The sequence below is a fragment of the Rhinatrema bivittatum genome, chromosome 1, assembly GCF_901001135.1.
Source record: "Rhinatrema bivittatum chromosome 1, aRhiBiv1.1, whole genome shotgun sequence".
NCBI lineage: Eukaryota > Metazoa > Chordata > Amphibia > Gymnophiona > Rhinatrematidae > Rhinatrema > Rhinatrema bivittatum.
The window spans coordinates 276,867,388-276,894,692 of NC_042615.1; the positions used below are offsets into that span (position 1 = coordinate 276,867,388).

The 27,305-nt window shown below is 45.8% G+C and overlaps 2 protein-coding genes and 1 non-coding gene across 4 annotated transcripts in view; 1 reads left to right on the forward strand and 2 right to left on the reverse strand.

The window, feature by feature from the left end:
- Positions 1 to 24,065, reverse strand: part of NOP56 (NOP56 ribonucleoprotein) — a 60,930-nt gene extending 36,865 nt beyond the window's left edge. Inside the window, 8 exon segments of the mRNA XM_029595194.1 lie at positions 2,612 to 2,658; positions 2,661 to 2,762; positions 3,083 to 3,270; positions 4,096 to 4,294; positions 4,963 to 5,124; positions 8,786 to 8,900; positions 18,000 to 18,089; positions 23,932 to 24,065. Of these exon segments, the coding sequence (XP_029451054.1) occupies positions 2,612 to 2,658; positions 2,661 to 2,762; positions 3,083 to 3,270; positions 4,096 to 4,294; positions 4,963 to 5,124; positions 8,786 to 8,900; positions 18,000 to 18,089; positions 23,932 to 23,934 (906 nt within the window). The 5' untranslated portion in view covers positions 23,935 to 24,065.
- On the reverse strand, positions 3,736 to 3,872 carry LOC115082806. The gene has a single exon (XR_003854295.1). It is a non-coding gene; the product is annotated as a small nucleolar RNA SNORA51 (small nucleolar RNA).
- The window catches only part of LOC115087705, a 41,841-nt gene continuing 38,576 nt past the window's right edge, over positions 24,041 to 27,305 (forward strand). The window contains exon 1 of one of the 2 annotated variants that reach the window (XM_029595201.1): positions 24,041 to 24,174. The gene's annotated coding sequence lies outside the window, so the exon portion shown is untranslated. The remainder of the gene's footprint in view (positions 24,175 to 27,305) is intronic. The other variant, XM_029595220.1, reaches the window with a different exon arrangement.

Consider the following 27,305-nt stretch of genomic DNA (forward strand, 5'->3'; position numbering starts at 1 on the left):
CTCTCACACAGGCTCTCACTGTCACGTGCTCTCTCATACAATCATTCATATGCTGTCTGACTCACACAGGCTCGCTCTCTCTCCCACTTGCTGTCTCTGCAAACATTCAGGTCCTCACTCATACACAATCTCTCAACTCACCTCATACATGCACACACACACTCTACAGACCCTCTCTCACCTCTGGGCCTCCTCTTCGCAGGTCGCCGCAGGATGGGCTCTGCAGCGGCCCTGATCTTCTCGGGCCGCGGCACCCCTACCACCAGGCCTCTTCCTCTTCTCGGGCCACTGCGACTTGGAATTCGTGGCGGCCCGTAAGCGTAAGTGCTGCTCCTCTTCTGCACGCGCTGATGCTTCTCCTCCTTCCTGCCCACACGGCCCCAGCAACGTTTACTTCCGGGGCCGCACAGGCAGGAAGGAGGAGCATCAGCGTGTTTAAATGCGATCATTTTCTTCGGGCCATGGTGACGTGAGCCTCACCACGGCCCTGCCTATCGCTGCGCTGCATGAGACTTCCTGCGCCCCGGGGGGGGTGATACTAAAAACAAATTTTAAAGGGTCAGCGCAGCAGATAAAGAAAAAAAAAATTCCCGATAGTCCATGAAACGCCGTGCATGTCAGCAAAAACGTCTCGGCGTCAGACCTCTGACACGCATGTCATAGGTTAGCCATCACTGCGCTAAACTAATGGTACTCAGGAAGTTAAAACCATTACTAACACTATCAAATTTCCATACAGTTTTACAAGCACTAATTTTCGCAAGCAATGACTATTGCAACGCCCTGTTCCTAGGACTACCACAGGTGACCACACGACCTCTTCAAATCTTGCAAAATTCAGCCGCAAGAATATTGACAGGTAAAAGAGAGACCATATTACTGGAACATTTGCTGAACTTCATTGGCTACCCATAGAACAAAGAGTACAATATAAAGCGCTATGAACTATACACAAACTAATTCATGACGAAAAAGCAGAATGGCTGAACAGCATTACGTGTACATGTTCCACACAGAAACCTAAGATCAGCTAACAAAGCACTACTAACTATCCCCTTGGTAAGTCTGCTAGACTCGCACAAGTAAGAGCGAGCACCATCTTTGGCAGGACCCACATTATGGAATTCAATGCCTCTGTCGATAAGATTGCAGAAACATTTCAAACTTTTCAGAGTAAGTCTAAAAACCTGGCTCTTTAAACAGGCTTTTTACAAAGAACATAAGAAATTGCCATGCTGGGTCAGACCAAGGGCCCATCAAGCCCAGCATTCTGTTTCCAACAGAGGCCAAAACCTAGGCCACAAGAACCTGGCAATTACCCAAACACTAAGAAGAACCCATGCTACTGATGCAATTAATAGCAGTGGCTATTCCCTAAGTATAATTGATTAATAGCCATTAATGGACTTCTCCTCCAAAAACTTATCCAATCCTTTTTTAAACACAGCTATACTAACTGCACTAACCACATCCTCTGGCAACAAATTCCAGAGAATGAAGAAAGCAAGTTAAGAGCATAAACGGCACAGAATACATAGATTTTATTCTCCTTTTCTTTCCCACCTTTAAATACACTTAAGATTAGTTTCTTTATATATGAACTGCAATAGTAACCTCATCCTAACAAAATCAAAATTTAAACAATTTTATATTGAAAGAATCCTCACTGCATTTTTTTGGCATGTTTATAATGTTTTAGCTATCATAAATTTCTTTTACTATATGTGCCTTTATGTAAACCATTGTGATGGTTAATTGACTGAATGACTGTATAGAAAAGTTTTTAAATAAATAAAAATAAGACGAAATACTGGCTGGCTGGTCTAAGCTGAGCTATCAGAGACTCAGTCTGTCTCCATCTGCTGGTTGGCGTGCATAACCCACTGGTGTGGACTGGCTTGCCTGAATGGAATGGGTCAATTTTCAAACTGTCTGCAATGGGACAAAGACCTGAGTATACTTTGCATAAATTCTCAAAAAGTATACACGTAATCTGAAAACTGTCAAGTACAAAGGACATAGAAGTCACTTGCATGTGCTTTTCGTGAAGGTAGAATTTTGCTTCAAAAGCATGAATGTAGATTTGAAAATGCAGTCTATGCATGTACTTTTCTTCCCTTGGCCTACATATAGCTCCTGGAACATTTCTTCTCAATGTAGCTAATCACATTGTGGAATAGTAGGAAACTTGATCAATACGGGTAAAAACATTAACATTAAGTGTTAATCTTTTTGAAACTTGCTCTCTAAAACATCTGGTTATTTTAACTGCTTAAAAAGAAAACCTGCCATTGTACTTATGACCAATAAATGACTGTGTATATGTGCATTATGAATAGTTAACAGGATACATTATCCCAGTAGGCAATGCATTTTCCTGAAGCACAGATCAGGAGAGTGTTTCTACATCAAGGTTGATCTCAGTGGATTGACAGATTTACTCTACAAACATCACTTCTGTGCCAGGGATCCTGCATTATCACCCACAAGCTGATCAGGCAATCATGGCATGGGTACAAAATATGCAATAGTTTAATAAAAACATTCCATCCTCAAAGCAAAAATACTGGATAGGTTTCTATGACTGTGCAAGTGAGCAGCCTATACTTACCACTTCCCCAATGAGGGCAGAGAGACTGGGAGCAACCTGATTCATTTGGAACGGAGATACTCCTGCAGCTCCTTCCTATATTCTGAGAGTGAGATCACACGGCTGGAGAAACTCTCAATATTAATAAGATCAATGGGAGAAATATCCATTCCTACAGAATAATCAGTAATACAATTGAATCAAAAAATGTATACTATTCTTTTTGCATTATATTAAAGCCTTGCAAAAAAACTCAGATTGAAACAGCTAATTTAAAAATTATGCACTTTCAGACTATCATAAGAAACAAGACCTTGGAAAATACCCACAAAAATTGCAAATTCTGCAGTTTTCATAGGCAATACAAGTGTTACTAAATTTCTACAATGCTACTAGATAAACGCTGCAGCAATGAATGCTAGAAAGGTGGAACATAACCTGTTCCTGTGAGTCACCAACCTAACATGTGCAATCCAAGTTACATAAACTGACCCATTGATGAACGTGAGGCATCCAGAATGGCCTGAGCTTTTGCGCCATCCATCAGAATCTCTTCCATCCCCTCCAGCTTCTCCTCATTCAGCTCCTTACGGTTCCCAATATACTTGGCCATCCGGCAGTAGGTAAAGTTATCACTCACTATCTTGATCAACTCTGGGAAGTGATAGCCATACCATTCTCTAAAGGTAGGCAGAAGAGGGAACCATAAAAGAAAAGAAAAAAAAAAAAAGGTAGACTTTGTATAGAGTGCAATGCTATCTACAGCAGTAATTTCAACATTATCACTGAACACACAAGACCCACTTCAAAGCAATTCATTCACAATTGACGCAATTTATTACCCAGAAGGGTGCAAATACCAGATCTTCAGACACCGGAGTCATGAGGTAGTTCTGAATAGAGATCCTTGCTTCAGCAGTACCACAGGAGCTGCTAATGTCAGGATATGTCTACAGTGGGGCCAGGACAGGCTAATATCACTAGTTTTATTGTGCAACAGCACAAACTGGATGCTCTCAGCTCATAAGACAATTTAGAACCTTATGGTCCAGCCAAATGGCCAATTTCGCAAAATTCAAAGGCTTGAAGAAGTAATTCCAGAGACAGCCCAATTAACACTTTGCTTACTGCAAAGAGTAGTTTCTGTATGTCTCCCTGATAACAATACAGACTGAGTCATTACATTCTCAGCTGTGGTGTAAGCAGGGACAGATGCTTTACCTCCACTTTCTATACAGTCAGTGCAGGGAGAGACACAGCCTGTGGTAAGCAATGGGAGGGAAGAACTCCAACAAACTGGTGCCTAAAGAATAAGATGTGTGTCAAAGTGTATTGGCAATATCACTGTGAAAGTGAGACCATTGGGCTCCTTACATATGCCACTGCTCCAGGACTTACAGTTCACATAAATGTTTTTATTTAAATACTATTTAAGCTGTCATTGTACTGTAAAAATATATCAAAGGATGATTCCTTAAGCAGATATCTGTATACCATTCCTTCACCTGACTCGCATGGAAAAAGTGTTGATGTCCTTGTCCAGCTGATCCAGCAAGCTAATGGACTGTATGATCATGTTGTCTACTCTGTTAACATTGAACTTCACTTTGGCTCGGGAGTAGCTGTGCCCTAGACCCAACTGAGCCTTGGAAGCTGACTGGGCTGTCAAACCCTTCACCAGACTGTGAAAGTGCAGGCGGATTCCTGTGGAAAAATTTAGAAACTTACTAAAAAACGGTAATGTTTTTATACCTTATCCTGACTTGACACAAACTAATCTCAACATAAGGTCCCAAACCTATAAGCCCAGCACTAAACCACAGACTAGCACTAGTCACTGAAAACAAAACAAAAAGAAAAGTAGATGTTTGTGGATATCAAGGCAATAACAAATGGGATACTCCATATACAAGTGATCCCCAGAGGTGAAACTGCACATAAATGCAAGTGCAATGAGGTGCACTACACACTAGTGAGAGGCCCAAGGCAGAAACATTTAAATCAACAAGAACAGAAATGAAAGATTTATGACCACCTATCAAATCCTGAAACTTCTTTACCTGACCTTTGGCTTTCAGTGCAATGACTGAGGTACCAACAATTCTCAAGCAGGTAAGGATATTTCAGCTAACAAGGGGAAATATAGTGATCCAAGCTACTATATAAACTTTAAAGTTATTTCAACCTAATGCCAATCTCCTCAAGCCAGGCTTCAGTGTCTGCTTGTCTACTTCCCACAACCCAAAAAGGCAGGCTGACATATCTTGAGTAGCATCCTTTATGCTGCTGGGAGTATCCAAGTTAGCTCTGGAAAACAAAGTATTAAAGTGAAGGATCTATACTAACATCAAACCCCACTGCCAGTCACTCACCTCGCAGAAGTTCTACCACAACACCTCCAGTCTGGCAGGGGTATCCCAGCTCCTCCTGGATTGCAGCTCCAATTTTGGCATCTCCGACTCCTAAAAATGCCTTTTTCTTTTTAGGTGGCATATGTGTCTCCAGGAGCAGCTTCAAGTCCTCATGGAGGATCCCTGCTCAAAGATAAAAGTGGATAACACAAGTACACATGAAAACCACAAGATGACCTGCCAGAGTCAAACACCACAACAAAAAAGAATCTACAGTCACTAGACGCACTTGATGTACACATGCAGGGTTTCATTTTTTAAAGCTAGTGAGACCTGGTGACGGTAGCGGCAATGTCTTTGTGCTAATTGGGCAGAAGTAAAGAAAAGAAGAGGCATACAACTGGAACAGGGGATGTGCAGAAGATGGAGGGGGAGGAATGTATACTTGCCAGGAGGGGGGGGGGGGACGGACGGGGACAGACAACCCACTTGTATTCATGCTAAACACTCTCCCTAAAAAATGATTGGCCAGGCAGGGGCAGCAGAGTATATGGCAATTTAAATTTTCAAATCCCTGCAAACATGTATTCATTAAAAGAACACAATGAAGGGTGGAACAATGGGCAAACACTAATATGAACACAATCCATGCCATCCTCTCTTTGGTCCTAACAATTGTTCAATTTATTGATTGTTTTCGCAGACATTTCTCAAGAATGTAATGCTGCTTTATTTTACCACATGTAATTGGTCCCTCCCGATGCAGCCTCTGCGAACACAGTCCATGTCAGGGGACTGATATTTCAATAAAGATTTGGCATTTTGGAATTACTGAACTTTTCCTGGTTTGTTTTACATAGACCATTGCAAGTGAGTTTGCAACACACCTGTTGGATTGCGTTCATTAAAAGAACACCATCAGTTGGTGCCAATACTTTCCTAGATTGATGCTAAATATTTTCTAAAATAAACTCAATTTAAAATCATGTTCTGTTAAATACGTTTCAATAAAACAAATTAAAATTTTTTTTTAAAAATCTCCTGATCAGATTAACTGCTGGGAGCATTCATCTCGTGCCAGTATCAAATTTCAGCTTATCCATCTTCCTGCAGCAGAGGGGGATAAGCAAACACTTAGTCTGGTCATAGGCACAAGACAGTTGATCCCAGCAGCTAAGAATAGCATAATTCCAAAGCCAATTCATTAGCAAACGTTTTCTTAAACAAGTACCTTCTGGGATGACTAGACACTAAACTCCTGGTTGAATGCCAGGACCATCCTTTCAGTCTTCTGGAAGTTATTTAACATAGTTGTGTCCCAGGCTTAAGAAGTGATGGGTTCTATATTACTTAAGTCTTACCTCCAATAAACCTCCACATGTTACCTTCCATTACTCCTAGCAAGGGCAAACACCACAAAGCACAAACATGTTCACAAGACTAAGGGGTGTGTTTAGAGGGGGAAGGGAATCAAAGCTGCCAAATGAATATGGCTTAAACACCTTCTACACTGCCAGGCATCAAGACATAGCTAGAATGGCTCAAAAAGTTCTGCAGTTAATTGTCAATGAGGCTGAAAGCCAGAGAAATAAAAAGATACAAGTTCTACAAAGCATCCCATTGCATCTCAGAAAAAGCACAGTTGCTTATTTGTAACAGGTATTCTCCAAGGACAGCAAGATGTTAGTCCTCACACATGGGTGACATCAGATGGAGCCCGATGCGGAAGATTTATGTCAAAGTTTCAAGAACTGACTTAAGCATACTAATCACGCCCAGAATGCCCTAACACGCATCTACGTGAGGACCCTCTTCAGTCTCAAAGAATTACGATAAAAAGGGGACCAGGCACCTAACCAGGTGCCAATGGGCACAAAAATCATTGTTACCAACAGCAACGGAGGGAGTAAATCAGCCTGAACCCAAACAATGGACTCTAGGTAGGGAGAGTTGGGTGCTACACCTCAAATAGATTCCAGAGGACAGAGTGGCCAAACCTACTGCCGCACTGGCCATCTCTATCCAGTCAGTAATGGAATGTAAATGTGTGGAAAGAACGCCATGTCGCAGCCTTGCAGATCTCCATGGGAACTGTTCGCAAGTGGGCCACAGACACTGCCACTGCTCTGATAGAATGAACCTTGATATGAACCCTTAGATTAAGTCCCACCTGGGCATAAGAGAAGGAGATGCAATCTGCTAGCTAAATGAATAGTGTATTTGGCAACGCCAACACCCAACCTATTATCATCAAAAGAAACAAAACGTTAGGTGGACTGTCTATGGGCTTCTGTCTATTCTAGACAAGGCTAAGGCTCACTTGCAGTCCAAACTGTGCAGTGCTCGTTCACCTTGGTGTGAATAGGGCCTGGGAAAGAAAATTGACAGGATGACCGACTGTTAAGATGGAAATCTGTCACCACCGTAGGCAGGAACTTGGGGTGCATACGCAAGACCACCATCATGATAAAACTTAGTATAAGGTGGATAAGTCACTAAGGCCTGGAGCTTGCTGACCCTGTGCTCTGAAGTGACTGCCACCAAAAGCATGACCTTCCAGGTCAGGTTCTTCAGGTACCAGGTGCGCAGGGAGCTTTCATTAGCTGAGCTAATACCACGTTGAGGTCTCAAGACAGCAGATGGACTTAGGGGAGGCTTCAACTGAAGTCCAGCATGAATCTTACAACTAACTACAGGCTGTACAGAGATGGCATACCATCTACACTGTATGCGACAATTGCATGGAGATGAACTGATAGAGTTGGTTTTTAAGTCAGCCTAACAACTGTGCTAGTGTGGGATAGTGTCCGCATCTGTTAGGAGACAGAGATACTGAAGAGCTGAGGTCACTGCAGGGGTATATCTAGGGTGACGTCAGCTTTGAAATCTGACTCAGTCTCCGATCTGCTAGCAGAAGAGCACATAATCCATCTGGCTACACACTAGGAAATGGAGGATGGGCATTCCTTGCCACGGGTCGCTTTGGGGGCATCGTGGCAAAAGCCATGCATCCCCGTGCATAGACTGGGACTGGTGCCGATGCTTCTTAGGCTTCCCTCAATGCTCGGCCCTCTCTCGGTGCAGAGGACAAGGAACCCGCTGTCCTTGGATTGGAGGATTATAGCGGTCTCCAGTGCCTATTCCCACTTGCGACCTCAACAGAACCAGTCCCGCTGATGTCAACGACATGCTGCCCATCAGTGCAGCTCCAAGGTCCCTCGATGCTGATGACTAACTTCTTCGATCCGAAAAGCTGACCCATCTTGTCGAGTTGAAGATGACATCCCTTAAGGGGCATCTGGGCACATAAGCAGCAATCTCAGACATCATGCAATGCCCTCAGGCAGAGGATGTAAACATGAGGATCGGGAATTGACAAGGTCCTCGGGCACCAGCGAAAATCAAATGTGGCCATGACAAGGCAAAATAAAAGGGAAAGAACAGACAATGGTAGCAGGTATCGATGGCTGACTGGCACCAAGGCACTGCCACCACAGGGGAACCGACTGCAAAAAGAAACTTATCAGAATACTGAAAACCCTGATTGGGGATACTACAGGGAGACAGACTCGGCGATGAACCTGAAGCAAACACGAAAAAAAGTTTTCCACAACGCAAAAGCAAAGTTTTTTGGAGCTCAATCTACAGCGAGGCTCACAGCTCCGCAGAGAACGAGACACTGAAGAGGACCCCACGTGGACGTCTGGTCATGCTGGGCATGCTCAATGTGCCCATATGTTTTCTGCATCGGCTTCATCTGGTCACCCATGTGCGAGGACTACCATCCTGCTTGTCCCTGGAGAAACAGTCTACTTATGTTACCAAATGTGTCAAAACCCTTTACCTTCTGAGACAGCATTCACATTCTCCAGGGCACTCTGGGCAGATTTAAAAGGGGAAAAGGCCACCAACTTTACAATGCTGTTAAATTTAGCAATGTTCAATACGCTCTCTTCTACCTGTAAAGATCAAGAAATTGCTTAATGACAGGCAAGAAACCAAACAGGCACTGTAGCACACACTATAGTCCAGGCAGCAAAAATTCATATAGCCAGAAGACAGTGGATTGGGTTCCCTCCTTCCATCCATTCTGTTTTGTTAACTTTGTTTATTGGAGTCACATAAGACATCAAAACAAGGCAGGAGATACCAATACCAACAAAAACAATGATAAAACTGTAGAGAATACTGTCAATTAGCCACATATGTCCAACATAACCTTTCAGACTTTTCTCCCCCCTCAACTCATACTCCTACCATACCCTCATATAGCCTTCAGTCACACCACACACCCTTCCACCATGTAGGCCCTTCCATCTCAATTTCTAAATATTACAGACATATGCTTTGCTCCACAGTTAAAGACAACTTTTCATTTTCACCATCTGGAATGGCTTCAAAATCAGAAATCTGAGTTTCATGCATGGCAGTTTGTCATCAGCTGTTTCCAAACAATGAAGTCTTTCCCACGATAATAAAAAGACTTTTGCCAGCATAACAGATATAAAGAACTTCAGTCTCTGCTTTGTAGCAGCACTCCATTATTAAGTAGATGCAAATAAAAACTTTCCTGACCAGTCAACTGTACCCTTGCCATTCTACATAAAGCAAAATTGCTTACCTGTAATAAGGCATAGATAGTGGGATAATCAGTCAACTAGTGGGACAATGCAACGGTGCCGACAAATCCAGCACTGAGCTCAGGAGTCTATGCTTGGACAGAGTTCTCACGCACAGTCACTGCCTTGTGAGCCTCTCAGTCTTTCCCCAGACTAAACATAGTAGTCAAATCTTCAGGGAACAGGAGGGTAATACATATGGCCAATCTACTGTCTACGGAGAATCCCAATTACAGATAAGCAACTTTGCTTTCGCCATCAACAAGCAGAATTAAGTCAGCACTATCCCAGTGGGGATTCCTAAAATGAGAATTGTCTTCTAAAGCAACTGACAGACAACCCAAAACCCACCCAATGAAGAATGTACTAGTGAGTGAACAGGCTGTGCAGCACTGCACAACCAAAAGGTCTCTTTAGGATATAACTGTCTAGACAGTAAAAGGACATGAATGTGTGAACTGCAGACCAAGTAGCAGCTTTGCAGATGTCTTCAATAGAAATGGCCCTTAAAATGAGCCACGCAGGTAGCCATGGCTTGTATTTGAGCCTCATCAAATTTGTAATCCAGCCAGCATCTAGCAGTATGCAATACTGGTCCACTAGATAACTTCTTTTGACAATTGTCCTTCTCAATCTGTTGGGATCAAAGGACAGAATTGAGAAACTTGACAGCAAAGTTGTGCATTCTGCAAGTTATACACCAAGATTCTTACAGTCCAAGGAATGAAGCGCCCATTCTTGTGTGCATGCGGTTCTGGAAAGACCGTAGATAGCACAATTATTTGGTTGATATGGAATGCAGATACTAATTTTGAAAGAAACTAAAAAGGTGAGTATGCAGAACTCTTGTGAAAATACTGAAGATATGGCAAACGAGATCAGAACCTGTAACTGGCTCACTCTTCATGCAGAAGTGACAGCCTCAAGGAACACAAAAGATACACCTTGATTGAAGTGCTGATGCCAATGACAATAGGAAGGAGATATTTGAGACTGTCTCATACCACATGTGAAATGGTCCAGATGACTGTTCTCACATTAAAGTACAGACCCTCTTCCACTTAAAATTTTAGGACATCCTGGTGGAAGATTTTCTAGCTGAGATTAAAATGTCCTTCACATCCCCAGAAAGTACCATGGAAGAACAGAAAGAACCATGGAAGAAACTATTGTACATTAAACATCCAGGGCCTGAGGGCCAAGGATGGAAAATTCAGGTGGCAAAGTTTGCCACCCTTCTGGGCAGTAAGACACTCCAGCTGGATCAGAAGTTGAATTGACTAGAGGCAAGGATACCACATCTGGCACAGCCAAGCTAGGGCTTCGAGAATAGTCTTTGCCCTATCCTGTAGAATCTTCTGAATGGTGCACAGAGTAGACAGACCACCATCCTTGCATGAAAGCAATGGTAGCTGATCTGCAGCTACTAGGTCTCATAGCACAGAACCAACTGACCTTCCAGTTGTCCTCCAGCACAAACCGGTCAACCACCAAGGCTCCTCAATGGAGAGCAGATTGTCCACAATCTTCTGATCTAGCCACCACTTGTGAGGCTGCAGGATTCTGTTGAGCTGATCAGACAACTGGAAGGTAAGTCGCCTAAAGGTAAGAGCTACGACAGGCTCATGAACAAATTCAGAACCTGTTTGCGAATGGCATTGACCCCCATGCCTCCTTGTGCACTTTATTTAAATGTGGCTACCTGACTGTCCATCTGGATCAAGACTCTTGTCCAAAAAGAGGTGGGATAAGGTTTTCACATACTAGACTGCCCACAATGCCAAAACGTTGATCTGCAGACAATGTTCCACTTCAGACACACCATGGGTCTACAAAGTGCCAATGTGAACCCCCATCCACCGATGGAAGTATTAGGTCTCCTAACACATCAAATTGTACAGTCTACTAACGGAAATCCTAAGGAAACACTTCAGGGTTTATCCATTCCTGCAGCAATGATTGCATCTCAGGAGTTAAATACCTGTTGAGAATAGCTGGAGCAAGTGATCTTCAAACTGAAAAGCCCTGCATGAGGTGGTGAGTCAAAAGGAACCACACTGACTGCCACCATGTAAACCAAAAGGCCAAAGACCTCAGCCCTCTCAATTGCCAGGAAGACCTTCGCCTGAAGCAAGTCAATCCAGATTTCTATAATAGGATCATCTGGGATCAAGTTGATTTTGGGAAACAATGAACCCCAGGGATTGAATGAATCAGGATTGAAGCTGAAATTATGTGGAGGGACTCCAGGACACACCCAGAGAGAAGCCTGCCACCAATCACCCAAGAATGTAAACACTTTGCTTCTGTATCTGTGCCGCTACAACCAGCAAGCACATTGTGAACCCTCTTGGGATGTTAAAAGGCCTAACAGAAGAACCTTGTACTTAATGCATCTCCTCCACCACAAATCTGAGAGATGGGTGGGGTGAACAGGAATGTGTATATATGCAACTTCTGGGTCCAGAGCACAGAGCCAAGCCTTCAGCTAAATGAACAGCAAAATTGTCTGGACCAAATTCATTATAATCCTTTCACACCAGCAACTTTATCAAGCTCTGCAGATCCAGGATGGGCCTTAGCACACCTGACTTCTTGGAAATTGTGTTCTGGGAGAAGAAAGAGCTCCAAAGTCTTCAGACACTGAAAGGATGTTAATTCCAGCTGTTGAACCGACCGAGTGGGCTTGGCACAGGAGAAAGACATCAGTTCAGGGGAAGACACGAGAAGCAGAAGTGGTAGCTATAACCCAAAAATCTCAGGACCCATTCTGGCAAAACCCCTGCTGAATCTTGTTCCAGAATACAGCAAGTTATGCAAATCCTAGCCTCAAAGAAAAAATTAAACACTTTTACACATAACCCCCACATGAAAAATGTTTTAAAGACCCTTAAGCTTACCAAAAAAGTGTTTTCCTATACTATAGTCAGTGCTCGGCAGCAACTGGATGCATTGAAACATTTACCATCATTGGACTTGCTACAAGTATGATCTGGACTTCAGTACTTACAGCGAGAGGGGAAGGGGGGGCAGGGGGAGATTAAAACTGTGGAAGTTAAGAATCTATGTAAGTCGAATTCCAAATAGGGATTTTTGAATGTACAGTGTTCGGCTAATGCATATGTCTGGCCTTGATGTGCTTTTGTTTTGGGTGCGAAATTCGAACCAGCCATGTATTCGACCATGTTATTGATTTTTGTTTACTTAACTTCTAATAAAAGTTAAGTGGAAAAAAAAAAGTGTTTTCCTTAGATAGTAGGATGAATTAGCCATTATATGAGGTAATGCCATCTCTCCAAGTTGGTAGAGCTTTTGAACATAACAGCATAAGATATGCCATACTGGGTCAGCCCAAGGGTCCATCAAGCCCAGTATCCTGTCTAACAGCAGCCAATCCATGTCACAATTACCTAGCAAGTGATAAAAACATTAAATAGATCCCATGCTACTAATGCTGGCAACAAGTAGTGGCTATTTCCTATTAATAGCAGTTTATGGACTTCTCCAGGAACTTATCAAAACTTTTTAAAACTGAGCTACACTAGCCGCCTTAATCACATCCTCTGGCAATGAATTCCAGAGCTTAATTGCGCACCGAGTGAAAAAATGTTCTCAGATTAGTTTTAAATATGTTACTTGCCAACTTCATGGAACACTCCCTAGTCCTTGTATTATCCGAAGAAATAAGTTTCACATCTATCTGTTCAAGTCCTTTCATGATTTTGTAGCCGTCTTGTCTTATATTCCCCCCCCACCCAGCTATCTTCTCCAAGCTGAAATGCCTTAACCTATTTAGTCTTTCCTCAGAGGAGTCATTTCATGCCCTTTATCATTTTGGTTTCCCTTTTGTACTCTCCAGTGCAACTATATCTGCACAGTTTCAAGGTGAGGTCTAACTAGTGAGCGATACACAGGCATGATGACATTCTGTTTTACAAGTCATTGCCTTCCTAATAATTCTTAAATTGATTTTTTTGACAGCCACAGCACACAGCCTATTTCAATGTAATAACTATGACACCAACATTGTTTTTCCTGGGTGGTAACTACAGCATGGGTTATTTTTTCCTATATGCATCACCTCGCACTTGTCTACATATTTCATCTGCCATATGGATGCCCAATGTTCCAATCTTGCAAGGTCCTCCTGAAATTTATAATATGCTTGAGATTTAACTACTCTGAATTGTCATCTGCAAATCTGATCACCTTGCTCATTGTATCCCTTTCCAGATCATTTATAAATATATTAAAAAGCACTGGTCTAAGAACAGATCCCTGAGGCATTCAGTTCATTTTTTCCCCACTGTGAAAACAGACCATTTAATACTACTCTGTTTCCTTTTAACCAGTTTGAAATCCACAAAAGGACAACTCCTATACCATGACTTTTTAGTTTTTAGAAGCTTCTCATGGACTTTGTCAAACGCCTTCTGAAAATCCAAATATCTGTTTGCCTTTATCAATGTTTATTAACCTATGCAAAAAAAAAAAAAAAATAGATGTAGCAGATTTATGAGACAAGACTTCCCTTGTGTAAATCCATGCTGATTATGTCCAATTAAATGTCTATGTACTGTGATTTTATTCTTAATTTCCATGATTTTTCCCAGCACTAAAGTTTAGTTTCCCGGGTCATCTCGAAAGCCCTTATTATATATCAGGATTATATTGGCTACCTTCCAGTCTTTAGGTACAACAGAGGGTTTTAATAACAGGTTACAAGTTACTTGATAGGTATGAAATTGCATTTTTTAGTTCTTTTAGAACCTTGGGGGGGTATGCCATCTGGTCCAGGTGATTTGCTACTCTTCAGTTTGTCAATCTGGCCTACTACATCTTCCATCTTTACCATGATTTGGGTCAGTCATCTGAATCACCATCCTTGAAAACTGTCTCTGGAACGAGTTCTCACCAACATCATTGTTGGAAAACACCGAAGCAAAGAATTTAATCTTTCCATGATGATCTTATCTTCCCCAAATGCCCCTTTAACCCCTATCATCTAATGACCAGACTGACTCCCTCGCAGGCTCCCTACTTCGGATATATTAGAAAAGTTTATTATGAGATTTTGCCTCTATGCCCAACTTCTTTTCCTTAACATGTGTGAAAGTCCCTGCATGGGTGATGTCTTGTGAGTCTGCATACCAGAGCTAATCTATGTAGTTACTGTGTATAGTAACATATGTAGCATAGTAATGACTGTAGAAAAGGACCACATTGTACATCCAAGCTGCCCTGCAAGCTTCTTATGGTAGGAATTAACACTGTGCAGATTACCCACATTCTCTCTTAAGAGTAGCAACTGCTGCTCTGGGCAGTTATCCCCAAACCTTGTAATGCATAAAAAATTACTTGCAACATTTTTAGTGGACGAAGAGCCTTCAATTCAGACTCTGCTGCATGATGTACTTTGCTTATGGTCCAGAGGGGCAAAAGCAAGTTTGATTACCGTAAACGGTATTTTCCATAGATAGTATGAATTAGCCATGCTGTCTGGGACATCCTCCAGGCGGCCGAGCTTCTCCAAACCTATAGAGTTTTAGTCTGTGTACGCCTGCGTGTGCTTTCCCACACAGCTCCCATCTTGCCTCAGTCTGTCTCAAAAGCTTGCATGGAACCAGACACCAAGACTGTCTGGGAAGGCAGGCAGTCAGCATGGCTAATTCATCCTATAATCTATGGAAAATAGTGTTTACGGAAGCAAACTTGCTTCCCCCCCCCTAGTTAAGCAGGGATGAATTAGCCCTGCTGTCTGGGAGGTCCCCAGCTGAAAGGTTTGAGTGCAATGGAAAATTCTTGGGGACTGGGTACATCCCCCAGGAAAGAATAGGAGATGCGCTCAATCCGGTCCACATCAGCGGACAGTCTCATGCCATCCTTGATTGAAGAATGGATCTATCCATCACAGCACCTGCAGCAGCTTGCTGATAGGCAGTAATGAGAAGTGAAGGTATGTAGTGGGGACCTGTTGTAGATTTGCAAATGTCCAGGATAGGTACCTTGTGTAGGTGAGCTACGGATGCCTCCATGGCCTGGACCTGGTGGAGCTTTGGAGAATTAGCCAGGGTCTCAGATTTCTTATTGTAACAGAACTGAATGCAGTGGGAAATTCATGACGAAGGAGACTGGTAAAGTCCTAGGGCATTAGGATTAAAGGAAGCAAAAGCTGGGAAGCCCTGTATTCAGAGTGTGTTCTGCGCTTGAAACAAGTCAGGGCACGCTTGCAGTCCAACGTGTGAAGCTGCTGCTCGCTATCAGTCCTGTGCGGCTTTGGGAAAAAGGTCAGCAGGGTGATAGGTGGTGTCGGCGTTCCACCTCAACTAGACTTCGGTAAGACCGTGGGGTGCATACGCAAAGTCACTTTGTCGTGATAAAACTCCAGGTACTGTGTTCCGAAGAGCAGAAGGGGTCCACCCCATGCTCACCACACCAATTGGAGTATCTGATCCATTTGCCCTGATAGTTCTTCCTGGTGGAGAATTTCCTGAATGTGCAGAGGTAGGTTCAGGTGATTAATACTATCCTTTCAACCTCCACTCTGTGAGATGAGGTGAAGAGTGGATGGGGTGGAGAAAGAAGCCCCTGTCCTGTGAGAGCAAGTTCGCACTGTGATTGGGCGATTTCAATTACCTCATTATTGACTGGGTGAATGTTACATCAGGACATTCTAGAAAAGTTCATAGATGAAAGATGATTGCATCAATGAGCAGCTGGTGCAAGAACCAACAAGAGGAGAGGGGGGGCACCATGCAGCCGCTGGAACAGAAGCAAGAGGGCGCATCGCCGTGTAAAGTTCATGCTGGCGCGAAAGTGCTGCTGCCCCGGGACAAACACATGTGCGATCACCACAGCACAAAGATCGAGAAAGAGGCACTTCCCCCAGCAGGGGACACCCTCCTACCACAAACGGCGCAGATCCTCCCCCCTCCCTGCACAGCCTGATGCCTCCGGGGCCAACCTTCTATGATCCCACCAAGCAGGCCGCCTGACAGGCTGCTCAGACACTAAGTCTGAGCCGCCGCTGGTGCTGAACCTCTCAAACTGTTTTTTTTTCTCTCTTAAAGAAACACAGCAACTAAATCCCAGGCAAAGGCACGACACTTAACTACTTTTTTAATGTAAACTTTACTTATTAAATGGAATCTATATGCCTATGTGCCATAGAATTTCAGAAACTTTTCCAGAAATTACCACAGATGTTGGAGGAAACAGAGTCTTGGTTATTGTAGACTTAAGATGTTTGAGGGTTAGTGGGAAGGGAAACTTGCATGCAACTGAAACCAAGTTAACGCTGTGTGTTTAGGCATTAGTGTAATACATATGATTCTGAAGTTCATCTGCAATTTCTACTAAGTACAGGGATGTCAACTGCAGTCTTTGATAACCTCAAACTGCCAGATTTTAGCCAGGGGACTGGTTCTCTCAGTGGAGCCCAAAGCCCCCACCGCCTGCCCGTTGGGATTCAGGAAAAGTATCCCCCTGTTCTCTGATCACTATCCATAGATTTTATCCTGTATTTTTCACTTCATTCCTTTCTCCATTTCTACACTATTCTTTCCCATCCTTCCTCTTTACCGTTTGTTTTCTTTCCTCCAAGAGAGCCTTTCCTTGCCTGCCTCCACCCCTCCATTTACCTTCTTACAAGACTTTTTCCCTCAGTCCTGTTTGTTCCTTCTGGTCTCATCCCTGTCTTGCAGTTCTACTCCCTGCCTTTCTACGTGCCTATGCCCCATTCTCACCACTCAGCCTTTCATCCCTCTTCTTCCCCTCTCCAAATCTTCACACTAACCCTGTCAAGTGGAGATATATAGGTCACTGCAATTTAAACTTCAAGTCTGATACCAGCCGGCAATAGACAGCATGAACCTCTTTCTCTTGTCACCAGTCAATGGGAGGGAGGATCCACAAGGGAAAGAGATCCCCCAAATGCTTCATCCAGCCTTTGGCCCAATTTGCTGGGTTTCTGTAATCCTGCAGCAAAAGGTGGAGTTTGTGGCTCTTGCAGTGGCATTGTTGGAAATCAGGAGTTATTGACAATGACCCAAATTCTTCAATGCAGCTGCCACCAGGGCTTGTAAAACCCCAGTAGCCAAGTCACCTAGCCACATAAAATTCAGAAAAGAAAAATGCAAATAAAATGTAGATAAGACAGACAAGAGCAAAATAAGAAAACACAAAATAGCAGTAATAAAAAAAACAAAAACCCAAAAGAAATGAAGAACATTTTCCTTGGTTCCTAAAAAAAAAGTTTGGACATGCATCTAAGTTTTTCCACTCCTGGCAACCACTAAAACAAACTTTGTATTTTAGTAGTAACCATTGCAGCTTTTCATGCTAATGGCAAAATGCTTTCTGACCCAGAATGTAAGCTATGTACACCAACTACTAAGCTATATTACACAGCCTTGTGTTGATCATTTCTGAATCCATTACCTGAGGCAGCAGCATGCCGATCTCCTCCACTTCTTTTACAGCAAAGAGGGCATATCCCGCAGCATGCTCAAACATCACATGGAGCAGCACCTACCAAGGGGTCAAGAATTTTCTTATGAAGAGCAGCAACTTTTTTTTTTTTTTTTTTAAAGAACTATTTCTTAATCATTCAGCATACATAAATAAGTTTTATAAATTAATGGAAAGCACACATCTTATCATAACAGTAAATAGCTAATAAACCTAATTCTTCCTTACCCGCTAATTTTCTTTCCTAGTGTCTTACCAGACCAATCCAGCATGCATGGGTTTTGTCTACCAGCAGATGGAGACAAGATTCTGATTCGCTGACATCACTATAGGACTCAATGAAGCGTGCAGCACAACAGTATAATGCAGCGGTTCTCAACCAGTGTGTCGCCAAGCACCAGCAGGTGTGTCGTGGCTCCCGGTGTTCCATTGCCCCGCTTGTGCTTCCCTTCGCCCTAGGGGCGGGGCTGAAAAATGGAGAGACGCTGCGCACCACTGCTGGAGGCCAGGCCGGCAGGCCGAAGAGTAGAGAGACCTGTGCGCCGCTGCCGGCGGAGCAGAAGAATGGAGATGCTGAATGCCACTGCTGGAGGCCAAGCCGGCAGGGCCGAAGAGTAGGTAGATGCTGTGCACCGCCACCGGAGGTCAGGCCAGCGGCGGCTGATAAGCGGAGGCCAGGCTTATTGGAACAATGAGAAGAGGCTCAAAGTGAGCTTTTGTATGTGTGTATGCGCGTGTGGTAGAATGTGTGCGCGGTAGAGTGGGTACCTGGGTGTGTGAGTGAGGGATTTGTGTGTGGTAGAATGGGTGCATGAGTGGCAGTGTGTGTGTGTGTAGTTGTAAGTGACAGCATGTGTGAGCTTGTATGTAAGTGACAGCATGTGTGTAAGAGACAGACTGGTCAGGGAGGTGTGACTGGTGCGTGTGCATGTGAGAGACAGAGACCGGTCAGGGAGGTGTGACTGGTGCAGGTGCGTGTGAGAGAGACAGAGACCGGTCAGGGAGGTGTGACTGGTGTGTGTGCGTGTGAGAGAGACAGAGACCGGTCAGGGAGGTGTGACTGGTGCGTGTGCGTGTGAGAGAGACAGAGACCGGTCAGGGAGGTGTGACTGGTGCGTGCGCGTGTGAGAGAGACAGAGACCGGTCAGGGAGGTGTGACTGGTGCGTGCGCGTGTGAGAGAGACAGAGACCGGTCAGGGAGGTGTGACTGGTGCGTGCGTGAGAGAGACCCCAGTCAGGGAGGTGTGACTGGTGCGTGCGTGAGAGAGAGAGACCGGTCAGGGAGGTGTGACTGGTGAGTGCGTGAGAGAGAGAGACCGGTCAGGGAGGTGTGACTGGTGAGTGCGTGAGAGAGAGAGAGACCGGTCAGGGAGGTGTGACTGGTGAGTGCGTGAGAGAGAGAGAGACCGGTCAGGGAGGTGTGACTGGTGAGTGCGTGAGAGAGAGACCGGTCAGGGAGGTGTGACTGGTGCGTGCATGAGAGAGAGATACTAGTTAGGGATGTTACTGGTCTGTGTGAGACAGAGACTGGTTGTGGGCCTTAAGGAAGAGGACAGAGCTTCAGCAGCCATTGCTGCTTCTGGTGAGTGTTATTGACATGCAAGGGAAAGGAGTGGGAGAATTGCTGGAGAAGGTAAGTAAAGGCAGCTTTTTAAGTTTATTTTTCTTGATTGACTGCCATTTTAATTATTGGGTATTATGTGATGTGTTTGTTTTGAAATATTTTATTGGTATCTGGACAATTTTTAATAATTTTTATGAGTTTTAATTTATTTAAGTTTTTATATACCATCATTAAGTTATTTACCATCATAACGGTTTACAATAGGGCACATATATCAAGGAAAATATAGATCATACTTTAAATAGAGGGTGCCATTATTATTCGGTAACAAAACGACATTAAGAATAGTGTGGTTTATGACTTGGAATTTACATTGATGAAATTCTCATGGGGGATTGTATGCTTTATTGCTATTCAACCTACTGGTTTGACTACAATTATCCAAGGGATAAAATAATTTCCAGGTAGAATCTGGAAGTTGTGAGTTGGGTGCTCAAAGTCCGCTTATCCTTATTTATTAGCTTGTGTCGTTCTCTTTCTTGAAGGCTTGTATGAAAAGCCAGGTTTTGAGGTGTGTTTTGAAAAGTTTATGCCTTCTCCGAAGTCTTAGATCATAATGTTCCATAATATGAGACCTGCCAGGGACAGTGCATGTTCCCTAACCTGGGTTAGTCTTGCTGTTTTCACAGATGGAATGGATGTTATTCTGTTCATTAACTGTTTTGTAACATTTATTAGTATAGTTTTACATACTAAGTGGGTATCTATCTATAGCAGTTTGGCTTGCTCTGTTTTCCTAATAGGAAGTGTATTAGTGTTTAGGGCCTGGTTAAATATTTGTAGTGGTAAATTATTGTCTTTTCATACGGAGGGGTATTGTGCCTGCCAGTAAAGAGTTTGTTTTGCTTTTACCGAGATGTCATCAGATCCAGAATATCTTTTTTTCTATGGTGAGTTGTACAGGCAATGACCTAGTTCTGCTCTGCACCCATTTTTGGGGGTCGAGGGGGTTCCTGAGAATGCAGAATGTATATTTACATTTTGCCCCGTGACAGTCACATGTTCAGTGTGTCATGCATGTGAGAACCATCTGTCAGGTGTGTCCCAGCCGAAAAAAGGTTGAGACCCATTGGTATAATGTATCAAAGCAAACATATTAAACCAACTCCACCTACAACAAGTAAGGCATTATAACATGGACCTTTATTTCATAAAACTTGAAATATCTGGGAAAGAACAGCAAGTTCCTCACTAAAAGCAAGTGGTATCCTGGCCTGGTAAAAAGTGTTTCCTTCCTAGGGTCAATTGAAGAAGGGGATAACCCACAATGAGTCATCTTCAGCACCAGTCCCGTTCCCCCCGGACTAAGGGGAGAGCCAGCAGTCAAGCACAGCTGGCATAAACTCAGAAATCCTTGGCTATATTGCCATTATACAGCAAGCAGCACAGATCACTTGGCAAAATAGTACTGACACTAGCTCCACAGTAACTTCCTGAAACATGCACAGGTTTCCATGGCAACAGGAAATCATGTAGAAGGAGTCCCACATTTTTAAGTTGCTGCTGAGGGGCTAGTAGGGACCTCCCCCCCCCCCCCCCACCCAACGATTATTTCCAAGAGCTCATTTATGAGCACCCCCTTTTTAAATCCAGTCCTTTATGTTTCTAAAAAAAAAAAACCAAACACAATCACATCCCATATAGAAACTGTTTTTTGGGAGTCTAAACTTTTAGCGTGCTGCTCCAAAACTGAAAAGTATGACTGTTTAAGGTTTCAGTAAGTTAGAAACAAATACGTCAAAGTATCTCAAAAGAATCTGTAAAAAAAAAAATAAATTCCAAATATGTTCTTATTTCTGAATCTTGATTACATGTGATAGGGCCAATTAGAGGAACGACCAGCTGCATGTCTCCATCAAGAGTTCTGAGTTTGTACCGTTAGTGAGGATTTGAAATATTTTAAAACTACTTTAAAAGTTTGCTTTTTAAACACACTAGTATTTTCAAAATTTTAAGCCCCCTACATGTATAAAGTATCGTAGGTGGCGTTAGTCCAAGGAAAGATGATCGAATAAAAAAATCTACAAGGTGATTTTTTTTTTTAAAGTGATATAAGAAATCCATATTAAATTGTTCAGACTAAGTGTCCAATGTAACTGGTTAACTATCAGCTCGCTACTGTAAGGCCGCGGTAGAAACAGTGCGGCAGTGTCAGGCGCACCCTTCTTCCCCGCACGCAAAGTTCTCTTCACTTAGCGCCCGATACTCTCTTCTAATTGCATGCAAATGCATGCCGCGGCTGCGAAGCCTTAGGCAAGCGTTAGGACCGCGCAACCCATTTTACTGTATAGAGCGCCTATACAGTATCCTGGGTTCGCGGGCCTAACGCTTCACGGCCGCGCTGGTACCTGTCATTTCAAATGACATTTGAAATGACAGGTACCAGATGTTCCCCAATGCTCAGCAAACTTTCCCCCAGCCCCCGATTACCTGCCCTGGCCCCGTCCGGTCCCCTCCTCCCGAAGCAAAAAAAAAACAAAAAACCGAAAAAGTAGCAAGGCTCGGGCCTGCTACGGTAGTCCCTTCTCCTCTCCGTGCGATTCTCCTCCATGCGATCCTCCCCTCCCCTCCTCTCCGTGCGATCCTCCCCTCCCCTCCGTGCGATCCTCCCCTCTCCTCTCCGTGCGATTTCAGCGCTCAAGGCAGTCACATGCCGTGACTGCCTTGAGCGCTGAAATCGCACGGCCATTCATCCAGGCAGAGGGAGCCGGCCTGCCTGGATGAATGCACGGCAGTGAAGGAATGGCTGTGCGATTTCAGCGCTCAAGGCAGTGAGCGCTGAAATCGCACGGCCATTCATCCAGGCAGAGGGAGCCTCTGCCTGGTTGAATGCACGGCCCCCGCCGGAATGGATGCCCGTGCTATTTCAGTAGTCACGAGGGAGCCGGAGGCAGTTTTCGCCGCTGGCTCCCTCTGCCCGGATCCGCCGCCCGTCTGAGACTATCGCGCGTCCACCCGCCCCCACCGCTTGGAACAGGCGCCCACCCGCCCGCGGCCTAGATTTTACACGCGACCACTCGCTCCCCGGCTCCCGCCGCCGCCCGCCTGGACCCACACGGCCCTCCGACAGGTATTTAAAAATTTTTATTTTTTTTTCTGACAGGTTTTTATGTGTCCCATAGCATTACATTTTCTCGATCATCTCTGTATCACTTTTTTTTTTATTGTGTTTTATTGTGTTTCAGTATTTTAAGTGGTGTCGATGGGTTTGCTACAAGACTCACAGTCCTAACACCTACTAGGGGGAGGCGGTAAACTAACACGTTAAGGCCGCGGCAAAACAGCGGGGTACTAAGGAGATAATATCAGCGCCCATTACAGTATCAGAGGGGAATAGCTAATTCCTTCATTATACAGCTAATTCGTTCATTTACATATCGTATACATGCTGCCTGCGGAAAGGGTTATGTGTCTATTTTAGGAAGCGCTAAGGACGCGTGAAACTGGAGACTGTATCGCTGGATGGCCTTACTCGTCTGTATTGTGCGCTCCCAGCACGTTACAGACGGGAAATCTTCAACCGCACGTTACAGTATCGACCTGTACAGGGGGACCTGCAGCAGCAGAATCTCACGTCTACCCAAGTTTTTAAATCGGATTGCAGGCCTCATCGGAGCACCGCCTCCGACATGACTCGTCAACCACGCGCGGCTCCGGAGATTTGATACCGTGCCGCGCCGCCTCTCGCGCGCACAAGGCACGCATGCTCGGGACCGCGCGCGCGCGTACAGGCACATTATACGCCAAGCAGCCGCCACGTGGTCGAACGGTTATGCAGCACATCCGTGAGGCCAAACAAGCGCCAGTTTCCTACGCATCTAAATCAGATCAGCCTAAGGAAGGCCGGGAACTATTAAGGCATGATTTATTCCCCCATCCTAGGCCTATGGCAAAAACCTAGTGACTTAGGCCCTTGGAATACTACATCCTAGTGTCGGCAAAGTACGAATTCCGCTCGCTCTGATTAAAACTAAAGGGCCCAAGGACGCAAAACCGAGCCTTCCCATGCATGGTCCACGAACAGCAGCGGAACTCCTGCTACATCTCCACCAAATGTAAGAATTAGCCCCCCGCCCAATATGAACTAAAGTCCTGCGGGACAGGAACGAAGTAAACGGAAGATCTGAGAACCCAAAAATAAAGGGTGAACTCGGTGCAAACCGCCCTAGCAGACCTTGCTATAAATATCTGCTTATACTTGGATGCCCACTTCCTAATTATTCACATCTCTCGTCCCATGTGTATCCTTTACCTCCACGACATAACACACACACTCACCATCTTCAAAGCTCCAATGCCTCTCCAATACTGACTAACGCCGCAGACAGCACCGGAACTAAATAGCGGCTCCGCCCCTTCCGGGGCCGTCACTTCATCGGGAGAGGCTGCAGCTTGCAGGTTGCGTCATAGAAGCTGCAGAATGGCTAGAGAGTCTTGTCGCTCAAACGCGCAGGGCTCTGAGACCTAAAGACCAGGGCAAGGAGCTCGACTCGGAAAGCATAAGGCTGACGAGAGGAAGAGGTGGGGGTTAGGTCGATTGTACCGATTTCATGAAAAAAAAAAAAAGCTGGATGTCTGGCCATACGTCCTGCTTTATATAGGGATTCTGTTTGGTTTTTGCATTATCCTGAAGTAGTAGCTAGTCTCTGTAATCCCTATCACTGGAGCTCAGTTTCTCCGGTAGTGTCCCTCAGACCTCTTGAGTATTTCACGTTTGGACACCTAAAGGGTAATTTTATATTTAGGTACTGTAGCCCAAGGCGCAAGCTTTATTGTTACACAATATGGTTTATTAGAGCTAACAAAAAAAAGAAAAAACACATGGGTTCTGCGGAGTGAAAGAGAGGTAGAAGGGAAACTACCGCAGTTATAGCCACTGTTCCATAGTTATCTCCCATTCCCTGTACGTACCAGGATCAGTCCAGACGGTGGGTTATGTCCCCCGTCCAGCAGATGGAGTCAGACCAGAGCTCGAAGGCGTCACCAGATAGACCAGAACACCCTCTGCTGGAGCTCAGTATCTTTCTGACTCCAGTAGATGAGAGTTGGGGGACCCAGTAGCTCCCCCAGTGTGACAGGGTTTTAATATTTCTTCTCCTTTCTTTTACTTGTTCCTGTCAGCTTGTTTTTTAGGCATTTTGGATCAGTAAAGTTAACTTAAAAAAAAAAAAAGTCACTTTTTGAGGAGGCGTGTTTCTACTTGTGCTGCCTCTCTCTTTCCCTACCGTACCTCTCTCCTTCGGTGCTGGGGGTAAGTTTCAGGTTTTATTTCTTCACAGGTTTTCTCGCGGGCTGTCTGGGTGTTCCGTGGATGCCGGTGGCACCGGCCTCTCCACGCGGCTTCTGAGGGTCCCGCGGCCTGACAGCTTTCCTCACGCTTCTTGCTCCAGTGGAAGGGGCCCCCTCCCCGACAACTAGGCTTCTCCGGCGGGTTGTGCAGGCCGCTCCGGGCCCCCCGCGGCACTCCTCCGCGTCCTAGGCCCCCCGAGGTGTCTCACAGCCGGCAATCTTATGCCGCAACTGTCGATTTGCGCTGCCTGCGGCGAGCCGGGGGTGCATTTTTCAAGAGAGGGTGTGTGCGATCGGTGCCTCCTGGAAGGGGAAGGCACCTCGTGGTCTGCGGACGCATCGGCGACCCTCCCCGCTCCTCAGCCCGGGCGGCGCGGGCCGGCCACGTCGCCGCCAATGGCGGGAACGGCGGCCATTTTAGGAGTGCATCCTGAGGAGTTTAAGCCCTCAGCAGGAGACGGGAGCTCCAGGGAGACTTCTCAGCCAATCCTGCCCCCGGAGGGGATTCTGCTCGATCGAAGCCCACAGGAGGGTCCCTCTTCAGGGGCTCCCAGCACCGCGGCGTTTTTCTCCCCGGAATTCATCTTATTGATGCACAATGCGTATCTTCAGGGACGGGGGGGCCCGGGGGGGTCTCCCTCGGGGCCCCCTTCCCCCAAAATTCCTAGGATTTCTGCTCCTGGTCCGCAGGGCCTCCTTGGGTCTGGCTCGGGGATCCCGGCCTTGCCACCCCGGCTCACCACGGGGGCGGCCGCACCGGCAGGGGATGACCCCCCGGAATCGCACGCGGACGGACAGATGGATGGGGACGATCCACGTGCCTTAAGGATTTTTCAGAAGGAAGAACTGGATGAGCTTATTCACCATATAATTCAGGAGCTGGATCTCGACCCACCGCCGGATCCTCCGGCTCCCGTGGCTCCGGCCGTCATTACGTCCTCGCGAAAAGGGGATCCTGTCCTTGCCGTGCTCCGACCTAGGGCGAAGGCTTTCCCCATACATGAGTCTTTCCTTCAGCTCCTCACCAGGGAGTGGGACGCGCCTGAAGCGTCTTTGAAGGTCACCCGTGCCATGGAGAAACTGTATCCGCTCCCGGAGGATTTTTTGGATCTCATCAGAGTTCCCAAGGTGGATTCAGCAGTTTCAGCGGTGACGAAGAGGACGACCATCCCAGTCACGGGCGGCACGGCCTTACGGGATACGCAGGATCGCAAACTGGAGGGTTTTCTCAAGCGTGTCTTTGAAGTCTCCGCCTTAGGGATGCGTGCCGTAATGTGCAGCTCGCTGGCACAGCGGGCCAGTCTGCTCTGGGTGCAACAGCTCCTCACGTCTCAGGATCTGCCTCCCGAAGAGGCTGCCCAGGCGGACCGTCTGGAGTCGGCCATAGCGTACGGGGCGGATGCTCTGTACGATCTCTTTTGAGTGATGGCAAGGTCCATGGTCTCGGTGGTTGCAGCTCGTCGACTCCTCTGGCTCCGTAACTGGGCGGCGGATGCTTCCTCCAAGTCGAGCCTTGGCTCTCTCCCATTCCGAGGCAAGTTCCTCTTTGGGGAGGACCTGGATCAGATCATCAAGTCTCTGGGGGAAAATTCGGTCCATCGGCTTCCGGAAGATAGACAGCGTTCCTTTAGATCTTTTCCCTCAGGCAGAACTAGAGCCAGGGCGCAGAGGCGATACAGGGCCTCCCGACAGCCTGGTTCTCGACCACCTCCATCCAGGGCCCAGCCCTGGTCGCGTTCCTTTCGTGGGCGTAGGCCCACGCGAGACGGGTCGGGGCAGGGGAACCCGCCCACAAAATCCGCTCAATGATGCCAGAGTAGCCCACTCCTCCACGCCCCGCATCGGGGGGCGTCTCACGCAATTCTACGAGGAGTGGGTAAATATCTCCACAGACCAGTGGGTACTGGACACCATAAGGGACGGCTACGCTTTGGAATTTGCCCGTCCGCCAAGGGACAGGTTCCTCTTCTCCCCCTGTGGTTCAGATCTCAAGAGGATGGCCGTCCAACAAACGCTAGACCGGTTACAGGACATAGGGGCCATAGTCCCCGTCCCTTACGGCGAGGTGGGCTTGGGTCACTATTCCATTTACTTCGTCGTTCCAAAGAAAGACGGTTCCTTTCGGCCTATCCTGGACTTGAAGGAGGTAAACCGGTCCCTGAGGGTCAGTCGTTTCCGAATGGAGACCCTTCGCTCTGTGATTGCCACGGTGCACAAGGGGGAGTTCCTTGCTTCCCTGGACCTGACGGAAGCGTACCTGCACATCCCCATCCTTCCGGCTCACCGGCGGTACCTTCGTTTCAAGATCCTCGGTCAGCATTTTCAATTCAGGGCTTTACCCTTCGGCCTGGCGACCGCGCCTC